Genomic DNA, 20,003 nt, shown 5'->3' with positions numbered 1-20,003 from the left:
CGGTATAACTATACCTGTGTAACCATATGGGTTTAGCTTGTATATAGGTATAGTCTGTATAAATGGTAAAACTTTCCCATGTAGACAAGGCCTTAGTCTAGCTCCTGTTCCTTATTGGCTTGCACTGAAAACACAGCCCCAAACCGTGTCTTGGCAAGACGATCTGGATTCTTTCTCCTCACCTGGTGGCTCAGTAGGGCAGGGCTGCAGGTCACAGGTTTGTTTACCAACAGGCTTCACAAGCGGGTCACAGCCACGAACAATATCTGTGCCCTGGTAGCACTTCACATCTCGCATTCTCACGCCAACGCCGCAGGTTTTGGTGCACTGGTGAACAGAGCGAGACAGAGATATTGTTGGCAGAGGCAGCAGGCCTCCGAGGGCTGTGCACAGAAATCCTCGACTAGAAACTGACGAGCCCTGGTTTTGGGGTGCACAGAGACTCATTGCTCCTCTTTCAGATAGAATCAAGTAACCCCGTCACGGTGAAACAGTTTCCTTTTGAATCAAACCTTTGGTGGCTGCAAAACCAATCCAAAAACCTTCCCGACTTCCCTCAGCACAGCATGGACATCCCCCCGCCACGCAGAGCCAGGCACCACTCATGTCCCACATCGGCAGCATCTAGGCCTTGCTTTGACCCTCCACACGGGGTGAGTTTCACTCCTGGGGCTGGTGTAGCCAAGGGGAGCCGCTTAGCATGCTGGGTGACATCCAGCCCCAACGTCCCAGCCCCTTAGTTTTTTGGGGGCTTTCAGACGAAACAGCGCCCGCCGCTCAGTGTGCCTAGTGCAGATGTTGCAAAGCCAATGCCACCCTGAGTACAGCCTGTCTCTGTTTACTGACGTTCGGATGCATTGTCACGCTGGAACTGCAGTGGGGGCTGCTGTATTGATTCCAGACTACACCAATGACTGGTTTTAAAAACTAAACTCAGCAAGCTGTCTGGACCGCAGAAGGAAAGGGCTCTAGTATAATGATAGGGACCTGTGATTATTGATTTGCCTTTGAAGCACGGCACACACCTACTGTGCTGTGTAAATAATGATAATGACAAAACACATCTTGCGAGGCAGGACAGAGGCTCATGGGCAGCAATTGGGCCAGGAACCAGACCCAGCTTTTGGGGTCTGGATTCCAGCCACTGACTGCTAGACAAGAGTTTCCCTACAGCTGCCCCTGTCACGCAGTCGGAACCAGAGTCCGGTCCAGTGTTGAGTTGTCACGCAGTTAGGGAGTTGACTTGTTACACGATTCCCTGGGATATATTTAGGGATTTTGTACGTGTCATGCCCCAGAAATAGCCCCGGTGACGGGTGCACCCTCATTCACCACAGGACAGGCCGTAGCAGGGCAAAGCTTCTCAGCAGTGACCCCCTACCAATGTGCCTCAAGCCAGCTCTGCAAGGACCATCTTTAGGCAGAGAGATCAGCTCCTCCTCTATGCACCATTCAGGCCGTGCCCTCGCTTTGCAGAGAGGCAAGGGGGAATTCATACTAGCAGTAGCGACATGGGGACGCAGATAGCTCCCCACTGGGAACTGCCCCAAAACTATCGACAAAGAGATAAGGTGGGTGAGATCGTATCTTTTATTGGACCAATGTCCAGTCGTGGAAGGGCCACGCTCTCTCTGTGAAGCTCAAAAGCTCGCTCCTTCCGCCAACAGAAGTTGGTCCAGTTAGAGAGATTACCTCACCCCACCTTCTCTCTCTCATCTCCTGGGACCAGCATGACTGCAACACGGCAAGCAAAACCAGCAATGCTTTCCCCACTTCCACACAGGGAAATCTTTGCCTATTCCACTGATCCATCGGCAGAGCACACACCGGGAAGTGTTTTCCTGCTCCCAGCACCCTGTGCTGACCCCAATTCTCCTAGCCCCACTCGCTGCCAATATCTCCCCCCTCCCTCTCACAGCCCCCCCCCCATCCCATTACACAATTACTGCGGCTGCCCCTGCAGACTAAGCCAGACTCCTACAAGCGATTGCAAAAATAAAACAACCCAAACCCAAACACTTCCTTTCACTGCTGTTCTCCAAAAGCACAGCAAGTACTGATTATGATTTAGTTGGGGATCAGTCCTGCTCTGAGCAGGGGGTTGGACTAGATGATCTCCTGAGGTCCCTTCCAACCCAGATCTTCTAGGATTCTGTGATTCTATCCTGGCAGGGCCGGCACTCTGCCCCGAGCTGCTCAGACAACAAAAGGCTGCCTTGGCACCAGTAGCCAACTCCTAATCAGCTCTTGGCAAGCGCACCACACCTCGCTGGCTGATCCATCGCTGGCTGTGCCATGTGAGCTAAACTGGAACAGTTCATTTTGTGCGCCGTCTTCCTAAGGGCATTTACATCTAGTGTGCAGGCTTCGCTGTGCCAGACAGAGCAGGGAAAGGATCTGGCTCTTTCGTAGTGGGGGTAGGGCTGGGAGAGGGGGGCGAGTTTTCCAAGGATTGCTGTGTTGATGAGGTGTCACTCATTCACAGTGCACATATTAAACAGTCTTGCAAAGGAATGGGACTCCCCTCACCCCCACATCTTTACAGAGAGGGTGGATGTAGCACCCATGAAAGGCTCCAGATTGACAGCCCTGGAGATTGGCATCCTATGAACATAACAGCCATGTGATCAAACCCACTGGGCCATCAGCAGAGTGAGCATTTGAAAACATTTTAGCACTCCAGAAACAGCAGTTTCCATGCTCGCTGCACAGGAAGGGCCACATCGGTGGAGGAAACGATCGCCTCTTCCCCCGGTCAGGAAAGCCGCTGGGCTCTGCTGAGGTTTCCCACCAGAGTGCCCATTAGGAATGATGTTACTAAGAGCTCGGCTACTGCTTCCCAGCTGCAGAGCTCATGGCACTTTACAAAGGTGCACAAGTACCATTGTCCTCATTTTACTGATAGGGAAACTGAGGCACAGAATGGGGAAATAACCTGCCTAAGCTAAGGCAGAAGAGGCAGGAACAGAACCCAGGTCTCTTGACTCATAATCTGGTGCCCTGTCCACTGGACTCTCCTACTTCTCACCAGGATGCTGCTGCCTCCCATCTATTAGTCCCCTGCTCTAATCAGAGCACCTGCTGCCCCAGAACACACCCTAGACCTCAGCAATCCCAGTTCCTACAGGCTGCACCTTACCTCAGACCAGGGAGTCGTGTACCACTTGAAACAAGGACGCTCAAAGCAGGTGGTTTCTTCTATGGGTTTCTTGGTGACGTCACAGTCTGTGGGGCTCCGTGTTTTGATTTTCCCGTTGACAATCTCCAGGCACAGCACGATCCTCTTCTTCACGCCCCGGCCGCACGTGGTGTTGCACTGCCAAGGACGGAAGCCAGACAGAGAGAGAGCCCAAAATGAAGCGTCGGAGAGACGCCCAATGTAGTGTGACCTCAGGCAGAAAAGCTTGGGCTGGTCTCACTCCTGGCCTCCAAGGGACCGAGTTCTCCTTGTGCTGCTCCACAGGCATATTCCCCACAGCCACAAGGAAAATACCCCCAAATGGCCACCAGTCTGTCCAGGATCCCACGCAGGCCCTCCACCACCCACTGCCAACACCACAGGGGAGCAGGGGGTCACACCAGTGCCCTCCCAAAGTCCTAGCAATGAGGCACTTGAGAGCTCTAGCATTATCCCCTTTTGGGGAGCCTGAGGCCCAGACAGGGGACATAATTCATAGCAAGTCAAAGTGGGGAACAGACCCAGGAGTCAAGACCCCCTTCAGCACCCTCCCTCCTGAGGCTCATTCCCTCATATGAATGGGACGGCCGCATCCATCGGTTGGAACAGGCAAATCTCGAGGCGGGTTGGCTCTTACCCTTTCCCAGTCCTGTGCCAGCCAATGGGAAGGGCAGTTCTTGTCCCCGCAGGGGTGGATAGCAAGCGGCTTGGTCTCCAGGTTGCACTGGGACTCCGGCACCACACGGCCATCGCTGGTTTTACAGTACACGTGCCTGATCATCCTCCCCTGCCCGCAGCTGCCACTGCACTGAAACAAAAAGAGCAGAGAGGTGCTGGTGAGTAATGGGAGGGTACAAACACCCCCACATTCCTGCGAGCAGCCCCATGCCTCCCCAGTCCCTTCTTCAAACACATGGCTGTTGGGAAGCCCTCCATGAGACCCTCATCGTGACGGGGCCATAGCGGAATGGGTGGGATTCCTGTGTGTCTCAATCTGACTTCAGGTGTAAGTCCCTTGGGGCGGGGACCATGTGTGTGTGTTTTTGACTGGGCAAACTCAGCTGCATTATGGGCAGCGCTTAACAATATGGAATGAGTTACCCCAGGCTAACTAGGAACTGACCCAAGCCTGGAATTTTACTAAGCCTCACAAATTGCTGTGGTCTTTGTTCCCCCCAGCACGTTTTGAAAGTCAGTGACCCTTTAAGGTCACAAGATGGGCACCCAAAACAAACAAAAAAAATCACAACATCTTGGCCAAAGAGATTAGGTGACTTGCCCATGGTCACACAGGGGGTCTGTGGCAGAGCCAGCTATTGGACCCAGAGCCTTAACCACAAGACCATCCTTCCTTACAAAACCAATCCCCTGCATTGATTGCTGGTGATCTCAGCCAAGAAACAACATATGCCCCCGAGTTAGGGGCCCCCATATATGATGGTGGTAGCCATTTATTTTTAAACGTAAGGACATTGATGGCATATGACCATGATGGGCTGGCCCTTGCCACCCATGCTCACAGAGCAGCACACAATGGGACTAGTCAGGAAGCAAGGCAGACTACGGCACAAAATGAGGGACCTGGTTGCCAATGCATCCCTGGCAAATGGAGTTTGGTCACCCCTAAACTCAAGTCTCACTGGCAGAGGAGAGGATATAAGGGGCATAGAGAAAGCCCAGCGTTTTGCCTGCATTAGAGGAAACAGGTGGCAGCTTTCAAAGAGACCATGAAAAATAAGGTAAATGGTTATAAATATAGCCCCTGGATTTAAATAAAAGGAACCCCCCCCCCAACAGGTATTGTCTTGAGCTATATTTTAAACACCGAGCGTTCCCATGTGCTTTTGTTGCGGTTCTTTAAGGAGATGCGCTACATCTCACAGTGTAGCCCATCGCCATGGAGACCACTTATTTTTAGACAATGCCAATGAATCAAAATCCATGTAAAAATAGCTCGGGAACAAACACACAGTACCTTTTTTTTAAGAAAGTTTTTTTTCTGGGGGATAGGGTGGAGGGTTGTTTTGAATCGCATGAACTTTGGCAATGTCAAGCAAAGATTATACCCAAGGCTAAGAGACCCTGTCACCTTCATGCACAGGATGGTAAATGCTAAAGTCCTCTAACAGTCAAATCACAGGGAACTTTGCCTGAGGAAGAACCGAGCAGGGAATTTCACGATCGGATCCATCTGCATGGGGAGACCTCTGTGCTGCAACCGGCAAAACAAGGGTGTGATCCTTAGAGATGTTCTTTAACCTAAGCCTGCATCAAACCACTCCTAAACTAAGAGGAAGTTTGGTGCTGGTTCCAGATCTGAATCAGAACTTTGCAGCGGGACCACCTCCAGTTTTAACAATGGGCTTCACTTGTGCATGGAGGTGGCAGACGTCTCAGCAGTAGACCCCCTAACTTAACTGGAAAAATCACATCAAAGCTATGGAAAGGTCTGGAGCGGAGAGAAAGCAAAAACAGGCACAATGAGCCTTGAATCTGTGAATCAAATTTTCAGCTAGCTACAAGCCATGCTCCAAGTTTGCACATCCACTTTTGCACACCCAACTGACTGTAAACTCAAAAGAGGGCCATGCTTTTCTGCACTTGTACACTGGAGATTCCTGCTTATGTGCTGGGGAGGCCTCATGTGGAATGAGCGATCTCCCAACTAAGAGCCTCACCAGTGTAAGACTGAGCAGAGGAAGATATGTTGGCTGCCAGGTGGGGAGGTGATGAGTCTGTGTCACTTAAATAGTCACCCTACTGCCCCTGGATCTACTGATTAAGCAAGCAAACCACTTCCCTGAAATGACCATTGATCTACGAGTTGTAAGACACCCAGGAGCTCTCAACCATCGGGATGGGAAACCTGGTCTATTGCTTGGTCTCTCTCACACTCCACATCATTTCAGCTATGGTCACCACATCACTTCCTCCGGTCAATCTCACGAACAGACCAGCCTGAGTGTAGATAGGGACACACTCCCTTTGCACTCACGCCGAGGAAGAGAACAGTCTAAAATAACAGCAGCAAAGATGCTCCTCTCCTTCCAAAACCCTCCCGAATGAATTCGTCTTTTACTTAGAGTTGCAGTGGAACCAAACAATAGATCTGAGCTCGGAGCTTGACAGGTTCTCACTCACTCAGACACAACCGAGACAGAGAGAGTGTAAGAGCACAGCTAGCTTGCCTATATACGACAGACCAAACCATGTAAGATAGACGCTGCTCGCCACTGCTCTTAAAGGGCAATCATTCTGGGGAGAAAGAACTGGAGATTATTACTACAAAGCATCTCTCTGTCACTTGACCACCTGACTGAATAGTACTAGGGTGAATACCACCCCCCAAAAGGGTACTGAAAATGGTGAATTCTCTTTGCTGCTATCTGCAAGCCCTTTGATTGACCTCCACTGTGAGCTAGTTTTTGGTCAGAAGAATGAGGCCACTTCACTGCCACTTGCACAAATGCCTGTCCACATAAAATTTCACATCTGGAGCATCCGCACCGCCATCTGCAAAGGACTGAGCGGGTTTCAGTGTCAACTAACTGGAGAGCAGAAACTGCACCAGGTGACTTCGGTACCAGCCAATCACACAGAGTGAACAGCTTATTCAGGGACACAGAATTTTTGAGCAACCCATAGGCTGAAATAGGTTTGCCCAAACTGAACCACGCTGAATAACACACACCCGTTCAGCTCCCAGGGCTGAGTTCTGCTCTCAGTTACGTAGGTCAATGGGAGGGCCCTTGTGGAATAGAGGTTAGAATTTGGACCAAAGTCTGCAAAGTTTGCAAAGAAAGAAGGCTGGCGTCACTGAATAATCGTTTACCTAGCTCTTGTTTGCTGCATGTTCAGGGAAGGGAGGATGCCAAAGTAAAGGCAGGATGAAGTGAAGGTCCCCTATTCATTGTCAAGGGGTTTCCATGACAAAAATCACTCGGATCAGCTTCTGCAGGGGTTTGGTTTTCATGTGCGGTTTGCTAGTTTTGTACATTTGAGCCGGCAGAGGAAAAAAATACCTTGTGCGGCGACTGCTCGTCCTTCCAGCTTTGGCACATCTCAGGGGCAGGCCAAACCGTCTGCCATTCACTCCCACCCAAGGAAGTGCTGTGAGGAACAGCCTGGCTGAGCACTCTCCCGCTTCCCTTGGCGGACCCTGCCCCCTCTAGGAGTGAGTCTGCACAAGAGCCACATAAAGGGCTCATAAATTCCTTTGTTTTTTGGAACAGAGCTGCTCAGCTGTTTATTCAAGCAAGACGCTGCGGGACAGGGAGATGGATAGAGTTTTCCACCCACCCCGCAGTGGCTCTAAGCCCACTGGCTGCCTCTCATCCTCTGAACAGCAGCCGATAACAGCAGGTGTCAGTGTAGTTGCAGTTAGTGGGAAGCGTTGTAAATAAGGGCCTCAACAGACCTGGAAATCGTTCAGCCACATGGACCTAACAAAGGCAGGAAGAGGCTGGGAATGTGGGCCAGTCTGTTGGCCTTGGGACCTGCGCTTCCACACAGGACTCCTGGGGTCTCTCCTTCCAGACCAGGAGGGCCCGAGGGCAAAACAAATCATTTGTGGATTGCAAAATTTGAGCTGGCAGCCTTTCCTCCCCCAAGCCCAGGACTGTGATGACAGCCGTAATCACCTCCCTTCACACACTCCATCTCCCTTTAATGGACTGGTTCACAGAAGATGGTGCAAGAACTCTACCGCCAGTATTTTGCTCACGTTGGAGATGAGGGTGTTCCTGGAAGCCTGCATGTCCCTGCCAAGCCCAGATCTCCGAACTATAACAAGTTCAATGTAATCTCCATACAGTGGGAAGCCGTGCCAGGTCAGCTTAACTGAGAGTTTTCAGATGGCAAGAATATTTGCTGCAGCCCCACTAATTCACAGACCCTGACACAAAAGGAGCATTTGGGTTTCGGAGCTCTCTGCTCTTTTCTTTGTTAATGCTGGAGACGCTGCTTCTCAGCATTCGGGAATTTTACTGCCCTGATTCACTACTTCTTGCTGCATGGGACACGGCTGTATTTGGAGTTGCACCACTCACATAATTTCAGTGTGTGCTACCAAACGGGGAGGGACTGTTCTTCTCAGGCTCGCTGCTGCTCTCCAAGCCATTAAAACACTGGGTGTCCCCCCATCTCCTCCCTTCACTCTCTCTCGGGGCATGCTGGGCTAGGAGGAGCACTTCAAGGGAAAGGATGCTCAGCCATTGGGTGGAGAGGTTTACAAGGGACTCCTCCATCACTGATGGATTCTGAATGCTTGTACCCTGCCCTCCCCAGCCAGAAAGGTGGCAGCAGGGGAAGCATTTCCAGTGCTGAGTGCCTTACCATCCTCATGACATTAATCCTCCCAGCACGCAGGTGAGGAAAGGATTACACTGGCAGCGTACTGCTGCTGAGCAGCAGCATAGTCTAGTGGTTAGAGGAGAGGATTGGGAATCAGGAGAGCAGGGCTTTTGTTCTGCTTTGCTCACAGCTCATCACTTTGCCACCATGTACCTCAGGTTCCTCATCTGTAAAATGTAGCTAATGATGCCTGAGCCCTTGTAAAGTGCTTTGGGGCCCTAGATGGCAAATGCAAAGTGTTACTAAGCCATCCTGCCATCCGGGAAATGGGCACAGAAGGAAAGCTGTATCCCTGCTGTCAGGCCACTGATTACTAGCCCAAGGTTGCCTAGAAGGTCACTGACTGCACTGGTTATAGACCCCGGGGGTCCAGATTCCTGCTCTCCTGTTGTAACCATTAGACCTCACAACTCTTGTCAGGATATTAGGGGCGGGAAGGGGAAACTCTCCCCATTGCCCTGTCTGAACCAAACTCTGTCCCCACGTAGCTTCACAGAGGTCACTGGGGTTGGCTGCGCAGCTGAAAGCAGAATTTGGCCTGTGAACTGTAAATGACATAATAGAGCCTGGCCTACAATGGTCTCCTTCTCCCCTCAAACTGCTCACAAACAGCTAATATGAACAACGAACTAAGATCCACTGTTCCTTTCCTTCCCAACCCTCCCCCCGCAGAGGTCACTCACCGGTCCCCAGTCAGACACGGTCCATTGCCGGTCACAGGGGGGCCCAGTGCAGTTCTTCTCAGCCGGCGGCTTGGTGTTCATATCACACAGCTTCTCATCTTCCGAGCACCGGATGTCCCTGGTCACCACGCTCCTCTCGCCACACCTGGCCGAACACTAGTGGGGCACAGAATGAAACGGGACTGGGTCAGCAGAGTCCATGGACAGCCCCGGCCATGCAACGCAGCTGGTTTCTGCTCTCGCCCTCCTGACAGGGATGGGGCACACACGGCCGAGGCAGCAGCCAAAGCATCTGGTTTAAGGTGTGATTTATGTTGGCCTTTTTTAATTTCTTAACATGAAACTTTCTAAAAATGCAGGGAAAACATTTGTATTATTCTGCTTGTAAAATATTAGATGGCAAAACCAGCCCTGGGCTGCATGGGCAGACAAGTTTGAATGCACAGGAAGGGTTACATCTTGCCTTCGTGCTAAGCACAGGCAGGGCTGGGAGTGGCCCATCTCCTCTCCACAGTACACACATACGCTCCAGAGCACTTGGGAGCTCTCAGACAGCTATGCACCTAACTTACTGGCCCCGTGCAAAATATCTTCAAGGGGGCAAGGTGTTTGGGTTAGAGGGCACGGCCAGCCATCCAGTCCACTAGCTGGCTACAGTTCAGGGAAGCACTTTGCTCTTGTTCAGGAGGACCAGCAAAGAATGCACTAAAAGACCTCCCTCTGCCCAGTCTTAATATCCTTCTCCCACTCAGAGTGGCCAGTTCTGCTCTCAGTTCCATCAGTGCAACCCCATCCCATACATACTCATGCGGCTCCCTTCCTATTAATGTACATGTAGCGGAGAGCGAGATTTGGCTTGAAGGCCGACATTTTCCAAAAGTGGCCACAGGGTGCAAGCGGCTCCATTTTCTAGGCGCCCAGTGGGGATGCTTTGGGCCTGATTTTCGGAGAGGCTGTGCACTCACACTTCCATCTGGAGCCATTGATGTCAAGGGGGTCGTGCAGGTAAGAGCATTTATCGCAGTGCCATCAAATATAAAACGCACTAGAAACACAATGGAAGCTTCCCGTTCCTGTGGGTCTGCCGAACAAAATGCAGGGCCTTTAGCTCAGAAGAGCTACTCTGGGAGACGTCTCAGCAGTCTGTCCCCAACACATGCTGGAGAAGTAGATAGAATTCTATAACACACACCACTTCGGTTTGCTAAGCCCGTCAAACTACAACGTCAGAACATGCTCAGGAAGCTTTCTCCATTAAACTGGAAAAGTCAAAACATCCTACAAAATGAAAGAGCCCACCAGACTTTCCACTACAGAGAAAAACCTACTTACCACTGGCATTCAGTGTAAAGATGGCCTTTAAAATATCAGTAAGAGGCATTTCAAGTGTCTCCTGGGAGAAAAGAGGTCAAATCATCTGCTGGCGTAAACTGGCACAGCTCCATTGAAGTCAGTGGAGCTGGACCAGTTTGCAACAGCAGAGAATTTGGCCTGGATTTGTGCTTGTTCTTGCTTAGAAAGGGGCCTGGATTAATTTGTGAGCAATAACGTATCTATGCCTAAGGAAAGCCAAAACTCATACTTCAGGGCACAAGCTAATCAGCCCCCAGGTCAGGCAGGAAATTATTCCCCACCCCACATGCAGCAATGCATCATTGTCCAGCTGTGTTATGGGGCTGCTTAGACATCCTCTGACACATGAGTTATCAGCCACTGAGCAAGGCAGGATATCTGACTCACTGATCAGCTGTCTGAACTGGAAGGGTAAACTCCTGTGTTTCCTTAGCATCCTTGAGCAATTTGGCTTTGCTGTTTCTCGCTCCTGTGGAGAGGGACCAGTACTGTGACTTCAAGATTTAAAAGGTGAAGAAAAACCTTAAGAGTTAGGGATTGTTTTCCATCAGCGTGTGTGAGCATGACTGCACTCTTGCACGTGTGTTTTACACATTTACTGAAAACCCATTCTAGATCCCGATCTCTATTACGTGGGTGTAAACCCATGACAACTCCACTGAAGTCAATGCAGTTATTCCAGATTTACCCTGAGATCAAAATCTGTCCCTGGGCCCCCAAAGAAAGGACCCTGGTTTTATCATTTAAAGAGTTTTATGTTAGAAAGTTAAATACTGGAATGCTGGCAGAGATTCTCTGGCACACAGCAGGATGGAGTGGTTGTAAATGGATTCAAAAGATCTCTACTGGAGGAGACAGAAAAGGATCTATGAAGCCTAGAGACTGACCCATCTTGAGAACGACTTCACAGCTAAAAACATTCCCAAATGCCTCTGCCATGTCACAAAGGTTTTTACATGTACACTGACAAACTCAGACGAGAGAATAACTGTTCCACATTAGACATATCACAGAAATATTTTCCAAATGGTTTAGCGATGTGCTTACAGAAGAATTCTGAACATTTAATGTTCCTCCTAGTGCAGTGAAATCTGATGGGAAGAAGAGATGGCTCTAAGAAAATATCATTGTTTATGAGATGCAGCCTCCTCTCCACACATATTTTTCAGGCACTCAGAAATGTATTAGGCACAATTGTTTTTCAGATTTCACTGTGCCAGGTAAGAAGCGGGATTTGCAGGAGCTGTTCTCCTAGTGGAAAAGGACAGGCAGGGAGTGGCATGAGCAAATGCAGAACCAAACCTCACCACCCTTTTCATTAGTCAGCACACAGGAAGGTCAGAAAAGATGAAGAAAAGACAGGTGTCAGTCACGCTAAGGTTCTAAGGTTTTGGTCTGACCCAGTATGGCCGTTCTTATGTTTTTATATCCCCTAGCCACTGTGCAGTTGAACAAGATTCCTGTGGGAGAAAAGTCCTCTTGTTTAAGAACCAGACTCAAAAATCTAAAACTCTGGCTAGGAGCAGAGATGTTCTCAGGCTTGACCCAAATTCCCCGGAGTTCAAGAAGTTCAGAGGTCTGGAGACCAGGTCTGAGGCCATCTCTGGCTAGAGGTTTGCCAAGGAGAGACATAATCATCTCCATTGGCGAGCTAGAGGGAGCTTGTGGGGATTTACACAAGCCAAGTCCTGTGAGGTGCAGGGGGGCACTGTGGAAACATCTCCACCCAAAGACCCTGTTTGCATCATGGCCTCATTCAAATGTGAAGGCTGGCACACCACTGGGAGCAGGTCTAGGAGACAGTAGTTAAAACACTAGGGGCTGGCACATGGGAATACTCTTGCCACTGCTAGCACCAGCAGGGCCACCCCAGGGGTTGGTTTTAAGAACAATGCTAAGATAGTCCTGGCTTATGTGCGTCTGTGTGGAAGTCAGTGGATTTGCATCTTAGTTTTCAGCTCTGCCTCCCCTTATCTTGGGATCTGGAAGCAAGGAGAACTTGGCAATCATGTATATCACGTGGGGGCTGATGCCTAGCCACTGCTGCCTGCTGTCTCTCCACGGGCTGCCAGCACTTCTGGGAATTTACCTCTGACCACTCAGACATTTCCCACTGAGGCCCACATGCTGGGTTCTTGCAGATTTTGCGTTCGTCCGGCCGGGTAATATCAGCAGATTCGCACAGATCGCTATAGACAGAGCTGTCGAAACCAGGAGAGATCATCTTCCAGCATCGGACGATGCGAAACTGATATCCTTCCCCACAGGTGCGGGAACACTCACTCCAGCTACTCGTCTCCCACCTGCAAGGAAGTGAGAGAGATTCTAACTGGAGTATTCACATTCTGAATGGGAGATGTGCAGGAGGTGTGAGCGTAATACTGGATTAGGAAAACGGTATTATGTGAAGGTTATCGGAGCTCAGCAATGGTTCTTCAAAGCTGTCAATGACCCTGTAAGTGGTAAATCTGGTACGGAGATTGTTGCAATAGGCACATTCTGCAACGGGGCTGTAAACGACTCAGATATCTCCATACAAGGTAGGATTAGGTGTTGCTGTGCATCAATCTACTAATATTTCACCCTGGAGACCTGAGTTCACATGAACTGTAAGATGCACAGACGCTACCGTAACAGATTCCAGAACAAAACCCTGAGATAGAGAGCCAGATAGTTCCATGTGAAAATGACCTTTGTGGTCTCAGTCTAGCCCTAAAAGGACATACATCCAGAGCACATTTCCACACAGTTGGCAGATTCACTTCAGAAGTTTTAAGATAAATGCATTACTGTTGCTGACCAAGGCATCCATGTCTAGACTGTGAAGGGAAGCGTGTGCATTGCCCACCTATATCCGGCATCGATGTCATATCCTTGCCTTCAAAAGCACCAATAATCACCCCAAGTTTAAAGAAAATACTTAAAGAAATGTCTAAAATGGGAGAAATAAACTGATCACAAGCTTTGGGATTTATCCCTGGAAGTCAATAGGAGGTGGGGATACCACAGAATCTCCAAGGACTGAACCCTCTTATTTTGCCCTGGGGTACACTTAAAAGAGCTGCCTAGGTTACATGCTCCCTTACCCAATACCAGAGAGTACCCTTACAGCGTTCAAAAACCACAGTAGGCCTAATGTGCCACATTTACCCCAGGTTTAATTCCACTGACATCAGAAGTCAGTGCTTAGCTAATCTGTTTGATTGGTTATATAAACACATGCATAAGACAGGGCTGTATCAAGCAGTGAGTATAGTGCAGTTACGATGCTATAGACAGAGCTATATATGACGAAACAAGCTTTGTTTTGAATGTAAAAATCAACCCATTAGGAAAGTGAGGGGGAAAGAAGTGGTTCTTGAGCAGCAGTTTTCAGCTGATGGGTCACGATGCCCAGGGCAGGGGGTCACGAAGGCAACCAAGAGGTCTCATGGTGTTGCGAAACTCTCCCCCTTCCCCTCTCCCCCCACCCCCACCGTTATCCCTCAAGGTCAAGAATTCTCAATCGACCTCTTGAATCACACACGCAAAGCAATTATCTAGGCATAACACAGAGACATTTTTACCCCGGCTTTTATAGTAAATATAGATGGGGTCGCAAAAGGTTTTGAGGGTGGCCAACCTGAAAAGGTCAAGCAATATGGATCTAGAGCATTGACGTCTCCGAGCAAAAAGGTCGCTGTGCTTGGTACACACTCCAGGGGCCACACGTTTGCTTCTGGACGTAAGCTCCAAATAAGGATTTGGGTGCCATGAGCGGGGCAGCTCTAAAAAGTCATTGCACACATCAAAGTGCCACCTACATTCAGAGGAGACACTAAAGCATTTAGCAAGACTTGGGCACAGTGGGGTGGGTGAATGTGGCCAGCCTCAATATCCTGGGTCCAGAGAGATTTTCACATTGGAAAAGGGGAGTGTACCCGCACACTCCCAACACACACACACACACACACACACACACACACACACACACACACCTTTCCAATACAATAAACCCGGCACCCCTTGCCAAAATGCTAAACTTCCCCTTTCCATGCGTTTGCAGGTTTATGCAGACCCTTGACACGGCTCTAGCCTAGCTTTGTGTTACTTCAGCAACAAGGCACTATTACAGAACATGCATCGCACAGTTTTGCTTCTTTTCACTTTGTGCCGCCTGGTACAAAGTACAACAAGTAACGTTTCTTTCCCTGCCTGGTTTAGCCCTTTTCTCTTTGGCAGGCACCGATCTATCCCACCCATAACTTGCGTTTCTAGCGAACCTTGAAAAGGACAAACCTTTTAAAAAATGCAATCAGAGATGGACCTAAGCCACAAAGTTTGAATCTGGATTGGTATCTCAACTTCCCCAAAATGGAAAGATCTTTGGATTTGGGGTTCCATTGCAGAGGCGGATCCGAACCATGCAGTTCATCTCAGGAACTGGGTCAGAGTCTGAACTGTCCCAGAGTTTGGGGGATCAAACCCAGGGTTCTCATTTAGACCCAACGCTGTTGCTGATGCATCTCAGTGAGCATTAGCATGATCGCTGATGCTAGCAACGCTCTGGGAATGTAACACTTGTTGGCTGATTCCCCTTCCCCTTACAAGAGTGGAGAATGAAAATGGTCTAGGTTCTACGTCAACAGTAGCTGTTGTTTGGGAGCAAGGTTGAGTCCTGCCATGCAAGTCACTGCTGGGAAAGGTGCAGGAGGGGAAGAGGGATCAGGAAGCCTCCTTCCCTTACACCCTCAGCCAGGCAAGGCCCTTACGCAGTGCTCCAACAGGCTCTAACTTCCCAGCCTATCCACCATGTCACCACAGGGGCAAGGCCTGTGGTGCAAGAGGTTTGTCCCGCTCCTGACTAATGCAAACATCCAAGGATCAATAAAGCATGTTTCAACCTAACTCACTGTGAAGAATCTGTCTCTGACCCAAAGAGTTCTTCTTCCCCTTGTTGTGCTGGCCTGGGCAGGAGATAGACTTGGTAATTAAAGATGAGCCCAAACCAAACCCCAGATCTAAACACCCCGGGAACTTTGGGGAGGTTCTGAACCTGGTGGCTTGGCCCATCACTGCTCAGAACCTAGAAGAGAATCCCCACCAGCTCCAAATAATTCTAAGGAAGACAAAATGTATGGCCCCGTGAAGAACTCCTTACTGATATAGTACCTTGGCTGGCATTCTCTTCCAGCACAGAACTCATGGACAGGCTCGGGACGGGTCATGGCATCACAGTACGTATCATCCACTTCGATCCCATCATAACGAACACACATTGCATATGTGGACATCACTCCTATTTTTAAAAAAAATACACACACACAAAATGCATGCTTGGTGATTTTTACACCCGAACTGTTTGTGAGCTGCATGTTCCAAAATGTCTTTCCAAATTAAAATTGAAGGGCCATGACCTGAGCTGACAGTCATCAGGAATGCTGGTGACAGAAAGAGGATGGGATTGGGTGGGGGGTGGAAAAATGGAGAGTTCTTCCTGCCTGTACGGAGCAGGGTGGCCCTGGGGATACCTGGGGTAGTACATTTTGAAGTTCTCCTTAGTGCTGTTCCAAGGCGGAACATCATGACACCCCAACCAGGACTTGCGACCAATGCTAGCATAGGTGCAAGATGTTCAGGGTGTCTCACCATTGCCGCCATAGGCCTGCAAGCATGTTAGCGGCGTCCCTCCTCCTGGTTCTCAAAGGAGTTTTAGATTCTTATTCTGTCCAGTTCTTGTGTGGGTGCACCATGGGGCTGGGGAAGAGGTTCCCATCTCCCTCCACCCAGTACATCGAAATAATTCATGCCACAATTGTGCCTTACTGCCTGCAGGATGTACAGTGCACTTGGCCTAGTATTGGTTCTTACATGATTATTAAAAGAGGAATCTGACCCTCCTCCCCTGTTTAAGCACAGAAAGCAGAATGTCATCATGCTGGGACTTTTTCCCCTGCAGCCTTGTTAGCCAGAATAAATATTGTTCAGTCCTTTCTGGGACATGGCTTGGGACCAAGAGACTAATCTGTCTACAGGTACCAAGAATTCCAGCTCTCCCAGCCAGGTTTCTGAAACTAAAAGAAACCTACCAACTCCTGACACTGCAGCACTCCTCTGCGACATGTCAACAGAAAAAGGTGAGGATCAAGGAGTGGTTTGCATAGGACATTCCCCACTGGCTTCAGTTTGGGTCAGGTTGAAAGCCTGCCTCAGCTAGAAGACGGCTGTTCAGTAGGAATCACAGAGCTCAAGGACATACTTGAACTTTGTGGGTTTCAGGATTCTGAACTGAAGAACAGTTGTCCACGTTCCTGGTCCCTATACATTTCATAGCAGTGCCAGCAGGTCAAGCCAACCACTCTGGCATGCTTACAAGAAGATCTGTGCATTCATTCCCTTAAAAAGTCTCCCTCCGAAGATTTTATTCCCCTCTTTTTTTCCGCCCTAATTCCAAAAGCAATGAAGTATCCAGCTTATTTTAACTACTGTGCTGTGTATGGAATGATATAGGCAAACCCACTATCAGATGATCATTTTACCTATATGCATATTTCAAGGCAAGTCATGGATTTGTCACAGGCCAGACTTATTAGCAACATTACTCCCCTCCCCTCTAATCACTGAAACGCGGAGATCAAGTCATTTGAAACTGTGCCTTGAGAGGGAAATAGGGGAAAATACGGTGGCCAGATTCTGATCTCATTGATATCAATGGAGTTACTCCAGATTTCCACCCATGTAACTGAGATCAGACTCCAGATCAGAAAAGAGAGAAACAAAACAAACTCAGACAACTTTGTTTTCTGCCACAGTTGTACAGTTTCTCTGTCAGAAAGAAACCGAGCTTTACAGTTTAAAAAGAAAAAAAAAATGCTAGCCACATGGGTTTCAATCATTCCACTGGCATAGTGGCTCAATTCAAGAAGCCACTATGCTAAAACTTGGTGCAAGCTTTATGGTCCTACAAGGCACCATACTCCACAGTGTAGCCCTGCTGGGCTAGTAAATTAAGAAAACGTTAATCGGTACGTAAAAGGGAACTTTTTAAAAACCAAAACGTGCTATGCAGGGTCTGCCTATATCCATTTAGAAGTGTTAAAAGCACTGGTTAGGACTGGTTTGAAAGTGACACATTGCAAGGAATGAGCTGACAATGGAGAGGAGATGGGTACAATTTTCAACAATCCCTAAATGACTTAGAAGCCTAGCGCCAATGGGAATTTGGCTCCTAAGTCACCGATGCTCTTTTGAAAATGTTGCCCGCTGGTTCCTGACAGGGCCTGATTTTCCTCTCCCCTGCATTTACCCTGCGCAGAGTGAATTAAAAGTACAATCAAGTCAGAAAGCGGCTCCCTGTGGACACAGGGCTCCTCTGCACAAATCTGATTGCAGGATCTGGGCTTTAGCGGATCAGGGCAACTTCACCTGAGGTTTGATCCAAAGGCCATTCACTTCAGTGGGCCTCGGATCAGGCCCCTAAACATTACCTAGGTCTCCCCATCTCTAACGAACATAAAAGCGACTCACTCAGTGGGTGATCTCAGTACTTCTGCAGAGGTTGAATTTGGCTGCTTCTGATAACTACCTGTAGTGCATGTAGAGCTGCAGGGTTCGTGGGAGGAAAGCTTCCACCTGTACATGTCAGCAGCACTCACACCTTGGCCCTTTCTTAACAACTTCAATCTGTTTCTAGCAATAAGCAAAAAAAAAAAAAAAAAAAAAGCATTTACAAGGAGAGCCTCGATACGTCACATCAAACACTCAAACTGATTCGGTTGCGGTTTGGTTGGGTTTGGGGGGATTTTGTTTCGGTTTTGGGGGGTTTTGTTTGGTTTGGTTTGGTTGGTTGTTTTTTGGTTTTTACAACATACCTGTCCTGATCCCCAAGTAGAATCCCCAGCCTGGTTAGAGGCAGAGCTTCCACTGTCTAGAAATAGAGAGAATGGGATAAAAATACCCACAAGTAGAAACAGTTCAGAATTTAACAAAGTTTGCATTTTCTGCTCAAATACACCTGACCCTAAACATACAGTAATTAAAGGTGCAGTATCTCCTTCCTGGTGATATCGGCATGAAATAAAAATATGCCATGCTAATTGCTACTGCTCAGATATGGTACCACAAACATTCCCTACACAGACTTGAGATTTTCAAATCCCATAAACTTACTGTTTTTGAAAATCTAAATGCTGAATAGTACTTTGCTCAGACTGCTTTTCAAAACAAACCTTGGTTTTTAAACATACAGGCATTCCAAGTTCATATTTGCCTCTATGTCACTCTTGCTCAATTATTTCTATAACGTACATCTTTTAGGACACTATATTCACACATGTAATGCCATTGGTAAAGGAATTATGAATTTCTCCTGGTATACATACAAGCATTTACAAAACCAAGAATCACAACCTCATTGCATAGCTATATAATGTAACATTCTAATGCGTCAGGGATACTGCACCTTTACAACAATCAAATCTTAAATACTTTGTTTAAACCCTTGAAATTGCTATCGTGTTTTAGAATTGTATGTAAGGTTCTATCCTGATCTCCAGCTGTCTCGGGCCTAGCAAGATATGCAGCTTGTGTGATTTCTAGGCAGCAGAAGCTCTGAAATTGCCTTATTTATGATTCATAGGAAAAGTTCACGTCCATTCTGTCACATAAAAGCTTTAAAAGGACACTGTTGAGTATTTTTATCGTCTCCCTTTCAGACATACCCTCCTTCCATTGTTAGTAATGACCTCTTAGAAGAATTAAAAATAATCTCATTTTCCCCACTGATTTTGCCTCTGTCATTTTGGCAAACAGTCACTTCCTGTGTTTGAAATGGAGCTGAAATTAACATGGCTATTTTTGTTTAAAAATCACAACCGTGGCTGGCTATAAATAGTGCTTTATCTCACCCAAACAGCTTTGGACCAGCATCACCCACTGATGTCAACACAGTCCCAACAACTGTCTTCTTACTAACTACTGCTGTAGAGCCAGCGGGGGGAGGCACAAAATGATGATTTTCCATAGGACCCATAAAAATGGTGATCAGCGTCTGTTCTTTTCACGTTTTTAAAATGTATCTCGAGAAAGAGAGCACCGCCTAAATACTTCAGGCCATATTGTTTTCTCAGTCACACCAGTGTGATTCCAAAATAACTCCAATGATGGGGGATCCCTTTGGATTTTCACCCATGTCGCTGAATTCATTGACTTCAAAAGGGTTATCCTACCGGGGGTTCTCAAACTTCATTGAGCTGTGACCCCCTTCTGACAACAAAAATGACTACATGACCCCAGGAAGGAGGACCGAATCCTGAGCCCACCCAAGCCCTGCTGCCCTGACTACATGACCCCAGGAAGCAAGGGGGGCAAAGACTGAGCCCCATCGCTCTGGGCAGGGGAGCCAAAGCCAAAGCACCCGAGGAAGGGGGCCTGTAACCTGAGCCCCACCACCCAGGGCT

General features: G+C 48.4%; 1 protein-coding gene across 1 annotated transcript in view; it reads right to left on the bottom strand.

Annotated features, from left to right (window-relative positions):
- Positions 1 to 20,003, bottom strand: part of ADAMTSL2 (ADAMTS like 2) — a 44,368-nt gene that overhangs the window by 2,718 nt on the left and 21,647 nt on the right. Inside the window, exons 11-15 of the mRNA XM_073313969.2 lie at positions 12,656 to 12,869; positions 9,214 to 9,369; positions 3,816 to 3,986; positions 3,140 to 3,316; positions 183 to 327 (exon numbers count right to left, since the gene is read on the bottom strand). Coding sequence (XP_073170070.1) covers positions 183 to 327; positions 3,140 to 3,316; positions 3,816 to 3,986; positions 9,214 to 9,369; positions 12,656 to 12,869 — 863 coding nt within the window. The remainder of the gene's footprint in view (positions 1 to 182; positions 328 to 3,139; positions 3,317 to 3,815; positions 3,987 to 9,213; positions 9,370 to 12,655; positions 12,870 to 20,003) is intronic.

This window comes from Lepidochelys kempii, chromosome 16, assembly GCF_965140285.1.
Source record: "Lepidochelys kempii isolate rLepKem1 chromosome 16, rLepKem1.hap1, whole genome shotgun sequence".
NCBI lineage: Eukaryota > Metazoa > Chordata > Testudines > Cheloniidae > Lepidochelys > Lepidochelys kempii.
The sequence above is the reverse complement of the archived record's forward strand: the minus strand, read 5'-3'. Positions and strand labels throughout refer to the sequence as shown.